The following is a 10192-nucleotide window of genomic DNA, read 5'->3' as shown; positions in this document are numbered from 1 at the left end:
GATCAGAATAAAGTTTATTTATAAAGCACTTTTGCTAAAAGCATCTGGGAATCTGGGTCTTTTCCAGGATGTCAGTAGACGCCACGACCGCCAGCGTGTAAAACTGCACTCCACCTTATCTTTTGGAAGAAAGGTGTTCATCCACCCACTCTCAGAGACTTGGAGAATCGGTGTTAAGGCGGTCCATATGTGACATTAACAAACTTTGTTAGTTTTTCCTTTAATTTGTCACCTCTAACAGGATTCAGTCGAGTTCACGGACCACGTTTAAAACTGGAAATAAGACCCACCCTCCATGTTCTCTTATCTGTAGCTAAACAATCTGAAGATGTTCACCTGAGCACAGGTAACCGAAAGTATTTTGTCAAATAGTTTTGATCATTTAATGTGTCATCTTTGTAAAAACAGCTGAGAAATCTCATGAGTGGAATCTCACAAACACGTCACAGTGGAAACGCATAAAAGTTATGTTTGGCTGGTCCAATCAGCATCTTGTCTCACGTGTAGCATTCACAGTCATTTGGCCAATTTATGCACACAAACAACGTCGCTGACGTCACTGCAACTTCCACACTTTGCAAAACGTCCAGGGGCGGACCGGACGCTTTGGCGGGCTGGATCTGGACCCCGAGCCGCTTGTTTGTCTCTCCTGTCCCAACAGAAACACCGCCAGAGATCTGCTTTTACTCTAAACGTAAGAATGACTTATTCAGGCCCTCGAAGACACACCCGGCTGGTGTGGTCCAGTTCCCTGTGACGCGTCTCCACTGATTAACAATTATAAGAATTTGAGAACAAACCTGAACAGGCTGTTCCAGAAAGCTCATCTTACGCTGCTGTTAGTTGTCAGTTTGGACTGGTCACGTCCCTCTGTGTGTGTGCGCGCGCGTGTGGGTGGGGCTGATAAGAGCTCAGCGCTGACAAACAAAGAGGTTACACAAAGTTTAGAGGGTCTGAAAGCAGCGGAGGCTCACACGTCCGTGTGTGTGTTCAGTGGGTGTGTATTCGCGCGTGTATCACTGTGTGTGTGGTGAGTGGGAGGACTTTGTGTGACTCTCAGCAGGAAACGTGTAAATCCTCCGGCACTCTCCGCTCGGTGCTCCTCGGTTTCGGTGGTTTTTCAGTTATTAGTTGTTCTTGTTGTTTTTTACTCGTTTTTTGGGACCGAACTTCTGAGATGGAGACTCAGGTAAGATAATCGAACTCCCCGGCTGGTCGATCAGAGCGATCGGCTGAGACGGGCTCGGCGGGCGGAGCGCAGGACTGCTGGGTGTGATCGGGCGCCCAGAGCTGCGCGATGAAGCTGCTGGAGAGAGAAATGATCAAGTTTATGAGGATGTGTGAGACAGAGATGAAGGAAACGGGTCGAATCAAACGGGAACACTGATTTACTTCCAGGTGCGAGAGGTGCAGATTCTCTCCTCTGTCCGGTGTTTGCGTCTCCGTAGAGTTTATTTCTCTGAAAGTAATACAGTAAAAGTAATATTTATGAGAATAGCCCAGGTTAGAACTATAATACCTTAAAGGCTAATTAATGTTCCATCAGTGTGACTGATTATTTTCTATAAATAAGCTTAAAGGCGCTTTAATGAAAGCAGCGCAGTGAAACGTGAAATAATGAGGCCGGCGACCTGAAAATGAAAGCAGCTGCTGCATGCAGATAAAGGACAGCAGTTACTGGAAGCCGAAGCTCTGAAATTCTAGTCAAACTTTTCTTTCCTGGCTCAATTTGAATAAAATAAATGTGGGTTGATGGTATCAGCAAACCTTCCCCATTTGGTTTAGTTTTAAACAGACTGTACATAAAAGATGGCATTGGGCTTTTGGCTCTTCCTGTTGAGTACATGATGTTTGCCTTTGGGGTTCTGGGGACAGACCTGACCATAGAGCGCTGAGTTATCAGCTAAATGTAGCGAGCTTGGTTCAGCAGCTGCTTTCATAAACTGTACAGGTGCAAAACATGAGCACAGGTACGTGCTGACTGGCTGCTGAAATTTCATTCATCAGAATGGAGCTCAGACTTCAGTCTGTTGTTACACCTAACCACACAGCAGCCATGTTGTTGGTCAGATAACCACATTAGAGATGCTCCAAAACACGGCCCACAGGTCCAGTGAAGCCGAACAGACGGCTGTGTGGACTCCTGTCAGCCAAAGAAGCCACGCCCCTAACTTAGAGCCTCAACAAGTCAATTCACCCAATAAATAAGTTCTTATTTCTTTTTATTCATCTGTGATGAAGGAGGAAATCAGCTACAGAGACTAAAACTGTTTTGTTTCAGCTCTAAAGTTTAACCTTGACTGACTCTTCTTTGGAGCCAGCAGAGCTTTGGTACTTTTGCTCTGACCTCTGGTGCTGCAGCCGGGCTTTGGCCTGGATTTGACTTTGCTCATCCACGCCCCGTCTGCAGTGGCGTTATGCCCTAAGAGTGGGGCTTTCCCACACTGCGTTGGCGTTATTCGTTTTCAAGCTGATATCATTTGTACAGTTAGTTTTATGTCTACTGTTTTTCTGCACACAGTATACAGCAGTTCCTGCAAAATAAAATGGATGGAAGGAAATCCATTACAAGCTGTAAATCCGCCTGAATGAAGCTGTAGTTGGTGCATTTGGCCTCTGGGAGGCAGTGTTGCATTCAGCTTCTACTTTGGACCAAACGCTGATGCAGATTTGAGCTCAGGTTAAACTGACTGAGAATGCAAAAATACAGGTGGAGCCGACAGCAGACCCTTTAAGTGCTCGTCTGCTTCAGCTACACCCACCATGCACAAGCAGCTCACATGAACTGGGTGAAGGAGGCTGGACAATCGCATGAAGTGGGTTTTCAGAGGATCTCTGGACTGAGCTGAAGCAGTTTGGACCCTCTGAGTAAAAACACATAAAAGCTGGTTGACACGTTCTGAGTCTCGGCTCGTGTTCAGTCATCTTTTCTCTTTAATTCGCCTGTTAAAGCAGGAGAAATAGTTTTTCTGGTTTGGGATCAGGCAGACTTCTGCAGCCGCCGCCCTCTTTCACAACAGCAGCTGAGCCCTCAGAGGGCCGCTCGGTCTGATCTCATTCAGCTGTTTAACACTTTCTGCTTCGGCCGAGGCAAAGCAAAGCCAAACAGGTCAAACCCAGCCCCGCACACTGCAGGAACCTCATTATGTTTCATTAGAATTTAAAGATTACTGCCCTTATTTTTGTGATCCTGCCCAATCTTAATCAGTTTCGAGCTCGGAGGAAACTTCTGATGTTAATATTTTTGTGTAGCGAACAAATAAAATCCAGGATGATTTGTCCCAGTGTGAAACTTAATATTGTTACTGAAGAGCGTAAATCAAAAGATTTGGTGCAGAAATCGAAGCTTGTGTCAGTTTATGGGTTTATTTTTGTCCACTAAAGAGTAACGACTGATCTCTCACTCAGGAGTAAATGATTAATGCTTCATAACAACTGCAATATGAACATTGGACATTTCAAATCAAATCGAGCACCTTATCAGTCCAGATTGTGATTGGCTGACAGATCCTCGTCCTGTTAGTGACGGGGTGAGGCGCGTATGAGTAACAGCAGAGATCCAGTGTTGACACAATGAGTCTGTACAGAGAGGGTGGAATAAAACCCCGGTGCTTGTGAGGAAACACGCTGTGGCTGGGTCGTCCTGTTTCTTTAAACGTGTGCAGAGACCTCGCTGCCTCTGTTCTTTAGCACTGCTGGATTTATCACACGAAACATCATCCCGCTCAGATTGGAGACGCTGATCTGTGATGCTAGAAATTCTTCAGATTCCAGCTTTGTGTGTCATTTAGCTGCACCCTGTAGTTACCCAGGAAAAGAGATATCTTTCTAATCTCCTGCATGTTTTAGTCCATTTGACAGTACTAGTGTACTTGTAGCTGTAATTTACACACGTTCCTTAAATGCATCAGATGCTGCAGTCACAGAGGGTGAGTATCAGGACAGATTCTGGCTGTTAAGCCTCAGTTTTAGGGTTAAAGTCAGAGTTTGGGTCAGTGTGGGGGTTGTGGGCGTAAGAAGTCAGTGGAGGTCGTCACAAAGAGCCCTTCCCCGCACACTGAGTGGAGCAGGCACTGCTAACAGATGCAAACTTAAAACCTAAAGCAGGAAAACCCCTGAGTGCCCAGAAACATACCTGCCATGTTTGATGTGCGCTGGATAAAGGCTTGGTGAAACAGAATGTGTCATGGAGGGAACAGGAAACCAGTTTATTTAACAGACCAGCGACCCAAAGTCCCAATCAACACGTTTAAGGAAACGTCACAGTTATATATGCACAGACAACTGAGGGATGAGATCCAGGTGAAGAGGAAGGACAGGTGAAGGGCGTCAGAGTGGAGCGGTAGAGCAATTGTTCTTTATCTGTTTTATATCTGTAAGCTGTCGCTAACATCGGGGATGAAGCCCACCTGTAAAATTACAGCAGGATGAACTGTGTGTGGAAATGTTCGTATCTGCTGCTGACTTTCTTCTTTGGCTCTCGGAGGAGGCGGACGCACTTTTTCTCCTCTCCCTCATCTTCCCTGCTTATGTCCTTGTCTAGTCTCGTGTTTTTTGTATTCCTTTTCCCTGGAACACTCTCTCACAGTCTGTTTCTAAAACATAAAGAGGAATTATGGATTTGATCAACTGGTCCCTAAATGCAACTGACACCCCTTCCTCAACGAGAAGTTTGGGCTCGGGTGAGCCTGAGTGCTGAAGATATCTACCTATTCTGAACCATGGTAACAGGGTTCTGGCTGATCGGAGCTGGCTTGGCCCTGACTTATCGAAGAATTAAGAAAGTGGAACCAGCTGTTCAAACCCCCACAAGGCTGCCCGCTGGGATTGAAGCGATGGGAGAGGCGTGAGTTTCTCAAAATGGGCCCATTGAGTCAGCACGGATAAGATCTTGGAGAGGCTACGGCTGCTGTGAACACTCAGAATAAGATCTCTGACTGCAGACTGGATACATCTCAGAAGGGCTAGCCTGGAATAACATCTCTGGGCACAAATTGGATGACATCTCAGGGAGGCACACTGCCGTGAGTTCTCAGAATCGGCTCCTTGAGCACAAGAAATGACAACATCACAGAACGCAAGTATGGCGAAGCTCGCGGCTCTCCAACGGGAGATTGAGAGACCGGTGTTGGACTGTAGAACTGCTTTGAAATTCATATGAGCTGTTCGCACTAAAGTAAAAAATACCATCACTTCATGCGGATACCCCTTTGGCACCAGCTGCAAGGCCGGAGCCGAACAACAACACCCTGATGACGACTGTGTTGAGTCTGTTCCTTCCCATCCCATGCAAGGCCACCTGGGTTGGCTGGAAGACTGTTTACTTAGCCTGGCAGGACGAAGGACACTGTCTCAGCTGAACTATGGACACGCACACACAGACATATACTGATAAGCACTCACCGACGCATCATCCTCCCTACCCCGGATCCAACGCCACCTCCAACGCTTACCTCCCCTCTGATGTGGACATCGGGTCAGCTGGAGGCGCAGTCGAAGATTGTAGCGGTCCCAGATCAGATGTACACACTGGAACTCTTCCCCATGTTGCTGTCTGTGTTTATTGTGCTATGGTGTGTTGATATCTGTGCATTCCTGTATTATCCTTCTGTGTTACACATTTCAATGTTTTTTCCTGCTACCTAGCCTGACCTGTCTCCCCAATGTGATGTTTCTGTATTATATGTACGGTCGGCAAGGTCTGTCATCTCGGTTGTGGGCAAAAGACCTGCAACTGACAAATAAAGGCTATCTCATCAATAAGTAAAGTTCAAATCATCAGGATCACAAACACTGGACCAACACAGAGCAGACAGACATGAGAGGCTTCTTTATTATTACAAAGATGGTTTCATGCAGTTTGGTTGTTGTTACATTCAATAAAGTGTAAAAGTGTTCATGTTTGACATGAGATGGTCAAACACACGTTTATCATCGGTATTCGTCTTCACTCAATTTTCTCTCAGGAACAGATTTCAAGATGTTGTCTTGATATCCTGACATTTTTCACGATGATTAAAATCAGCGATCAGCAGCTCTCACTGATTTTTACGTTTGGGAACAAAGTTTCCAGGAATATGAAACAATGTGACTCTGGTTCAGACGTAATCTTTGCCTTTTTATTAAGAAAGAAAGGTTAATTAAAAATTGTTGGTCAAGAGCTTTTGTCAGTCTCTCACTGATTATTGATTCCTGATGATTAATAACAGTATTGCTAACAGCAGCTGTTTTGCTCCTGTTTCAGTACTCAGAGCTGGAGTTGGCCCTCAACACGTTGGTCACCGAGTTTCACAAAGCTGCAGACAACGGACCGACCATGAACACCACCCAGTTCCAGTCCATGATCTCCAGTCAGATGCCGGCAATTGCCAAGGTACTGATGACATCACAGCTCGTCTTCCAATCACAAATCATTTAACTCGGTCTCCAAACAAAGGCTGTTTAACCAAGTAAGCAGACTGCAGGAGAACATGCGTCTGTTCCTCGTTAATTAAGCGTGGGGGCTGGAATAATATGCGTCCTCGGTGACGTCTGACGTGTTCGGGAATGCTCACTGCAGATCAGAGACGTTATGACGGAGACACAGTCCTCAGAAAGTCCTGAAGGGAAATCTGCACAGATGGTAGAAGTTGAAGTGTTTTTGTTGTGCTTTGGGTTTAAAACCTTATTTGGAACAAAGTCAGCAAAACTCAGATTTTTCTGTCACTTATTTATCCATCCCAGTCCACGCTGAGGGCTTCAACTGAGAAACAGACTTTGTTTTTAATACTCCCAATCAAATCATTCCTAAAATAAAAAATCCTTCATGTCTACAACCGAACTAGATTTCACACTGATCCTCCAACATGCTTTTATTAGAAATGACCAGCGTTGGTCAAGTTACTTGTAAAAAGTAATCAGTTACTAATTACTTCCCCCCCCAAAAGTAATCCCATTACTTTACTGATTAGTTATTTTCAAAAGTAATTTCTTAGTTACTTTTTAAAAACATGATTCACAACCTGAAGAGGTGATAAAACAATAGATCTTTCAGCCCAATTCTACTTTTTCTACATAATCCATCACACAAAATGTAATCAAATGGAAAAGTCTCTTTTTAAAACTTGTTTTATTAGTTTTAATCTTTTAACTTTATGCATCAAGCAAAGATTTAATTATCTGCAACTTTCTCTGACTTGAATAAATTAGTTTAACATTTAAACCTATTTTCTGCACATTCCAGCACATAAAATAAAATATTTTCTGTGTTTACACTCAGTCTTTCAAATAGATGCAAGTGAAACACAGCAGAAAATAAATAAAGTCAAAGACTCAGCGGTCCTGTTGCTCTATTTTCACCTGTAAAGCAGGAGTGGGGTAGGCGGAGGGTTACCCTGGTGCAGGTGTGCCGCGGTCAGTGGAAGAATCCGTGAGTTTCTCTGTGAGTTTCCCATTACGTCGTAGCTACTCGGTGCTTGTTGGAAGTTTAGGGATTTTTTCGCTGTAAAAAGAAGTTTTCTTCCCACGCACAGCGGACACTAATGTTTTTGTCACTTTTTATGGAATCAAACTCAAAGTAAGGTCAGTGCTTCCACGCTTTAAACGCTGCACGCTCACACTCTCTCTGCACTCGATATATGATCCATTGTTGATCTGCACACAGCTGTTGTCACGAACGGCGCACTCGCTTACGTCACTGTCATGAGACATTCTCGCCAAAAAAAAAAAAAAAAAAAAAAAAAAAAAAAAAAAAAAAATCACGGTTTTAGTAACGCAGTGTTCCGACAGGAAAGTAACGGTAATCTAATTACCGTTTTTGCAGTAGTAATCCATTACTTTACTCGTTACTTGAAAAAAGCAATCGAATTACAGTAACGCGTTACTGCCCATCTCTGGAAATGACAAAGCAACTGATTCCTTTAGCTTAAAGTTTGATGATATTTCTGAAAGTTGTCGTAAAGAATTCTGCTTTTTGTTGCATCACCTGGAAACCAACTGTAAATGCAGTCATCTGCACAGCAGAGGGCGCCGCAGAGGTGATTTAATTATGGGCTTCTCTTCAGCGAACTGCCATCAGTCAGCAGAACGTCCCACGTTAGGTAACAATCAGACTAATCGAGTCTTTGTGCACTGACAGCTCAACGTTGTTTTTAAAGTCTTAAAACAAGCTTAAAACACACTTTGCATGAAAAGAAAGGAAAAAGTGATTAGAGTCAGTATTATGTTAAAAATATTGAATTAACATTACAGCTGGGATAGGCTCCAGCCCCCCCACAACCCTGAAAAGGATAATGGGAAGAGGATGGATGGATGGATGCTTAAGCATACAAGAGAAGCAAAAAAAAAATGAAATAAAACTCTTTCATGCTAACAGTAATGAAGCAGGTCACATCCTCCTCTCTGTTATTCTGGACCAGAGTTGGTGGAGTGCTTTGTGCCTGAGATCACGCTCCCCTGAGTTTCCACTAAGTGTTTCCAGCAGTGCTGACTGACTTGCTGTTTCCTGCCTGCAGACGGTGGAGAATGAAGAAGGCCTGGGTAAGGTCCTGGAGCAGATGGGTGTGCAGAGCGGCCAGAACATCTCCTTCGACAACTTCTGGAAGCTGATCAACAACCAGGCCCTTCAGCTGTTCGGCACCATGCACAAAGAGAAAGGCACTAAGTGCACCTGCCTGCTGCAGTGAGCTCTGAAGCCAAAACGCCACCACACCTGAGCCCAGAAACACCACACCTGCCGGGTTTCTCTGTGCAGACCACAGGGGGGCGCTGCAGGGTAACAGTGGGACATGAAGACACAAAAGAAGAAGAGTTTTATTGGTGATATTCAAACTTTGTTTGCATTAAAGACGAGTTATAACCTGCAGTCTGTTTCAAACCCACCGAATATACGGAGGACCAAAGGTGACTTGTTGAAAAACAAACAGGCCAAATGAATAAACACATTTGTAAATGACAACATGTGTTTAGAAATAAATATAATTTAAACTTTCATAAATGAAAACGATTTACAGAGCTAAGACGTTCTTGACCAAATACATCGCAAAATATATGTAACACTGAAAAGTAACAAATGAGTAATAATATGTCCACAAAATACTCAAATAGTAAATTTATTTATCAATAATAATACTAAAATAACACAACATGAAATAGGGAAAATGGATAAAAGGAGAATTATAGTCACTGTTCTGCTTGTATGGAAGTTGAAGTCTGACTCAAACTGATCTCGAATCATAAAATACTGAAATAATATTTAAGGTTCTCTAAAGTTAATACATGAATTTAAAATGATGAACACAGACCATGAAAAAGTATTTAAAAGGAATTAAATTGTGTATTTTTTCGTTTGTATTTCAAAGTGTTTTATATGAGTCGTTTTTATCAGCTGTATTACTTTATTTTCATGAAGTCAGCTTTGGTCCTCCGTAGGTGAAGTCGAGCAGAGGGAAAGGTCACCGACATGACTGCACTCTAACAAAAACATGGAACAAGGATGTTTTTAGCTAATCAATGTCTTTTTTAATGTAATCCTGGAGTTAACACAATCTTATAAATTACTTCTCATTTAGACTTCATCTCTTAGCTGAAACTGTGATGTTTTGTTTTTAACATCATTTATATTCACTCTGAATATTACTAACATGTTTTTATTGACTGTAAACCATCTGATCATCTCAATGTTAATAAACCTGTGACTGCTTTTAGTATAACAAACCTACTGCGGTGTGCCGACTGAATTATTTTTATAAGAATAATTATTTGTGAGAAAATCAACGTTGGTGTGTATCGGCTCACTGAGTGGACAGGAAGGATGGGCCTACATCCTCAGTGGTGGAGCGGTTGGAGTTTGCTGAGCCCTATAGGTGGACACGTCCTTTGTGGACACAGCGGGCAGAGGATGACTTATTGCAAAAAAAAAAAAAAAAAAAAAAAAAAAAAAAAAAATTGGCTAAATGAACAAAAATGGTGAAAGATGCTTTTATTCATTTATATACATATTTATTTGTAGTCCACATGCATTGACCAATCACGTCTTTGGTTGCATGTAGTTACAGTCCTGTTCTTCTTTTTGTTCACATGTAAACAAAACTGTAAACACACTGATACCCATTGCTATGGCGGCCAAGTCACAAATAGGCTGTAAAAAAAGGATGGACGTTGGCGCATCTGAACGTGAAGCTTTGAATCTGCATTCTTTCTACAGGCCAGCAGG

At 43.0% G+C, this 10192-nt stretch overlaps 1 protein-coding gene across 1 annotated transcript; it reads left to right on the top strand.

The window, feature by feature from the left end:
- Positions 1-1003: 1003 nt before the first annotated feature.
- LOC143419475 (uncharacterized) lies at positions 1004-9697 on the top strand. Its single transcript, XM_076886274.1, has 3 exons — positions 1004-1189; positions 6245-6373; positions 8493-9697. The coding sequence occupies exons 1-3, from the start codon at positions 1178-1180 to the stop codon at positions 8661-8663; spliced, it is 312 nt and encodes a 103-aa protein (XP_076742389.1). The 5' UTR covers positions 1004-1177; the 3' UTR covers positions 8664-9697.
- The last annotated feature ends 495 nt before the right edge of the window (positions 9698-10192 follow it).

Source organism: Maylandia zebra, linkage group LG1 (genome assembly GCF_041146795.1).
Source record: "Maylandia zebra isolate NMK-2024a linkage group LG1, Mzebra_GT3a, whole genome shotgun sequence".
Taxonomy (NCBI): Eukaryota; Metazoa; Chordata; class Actinopteri; order Cichliformes; family Cichlidae; genus Maylandia; species Maylandia zebra.
This window is presented reverse-complemented; position numbering and strand designations above follow the sequence as displayed.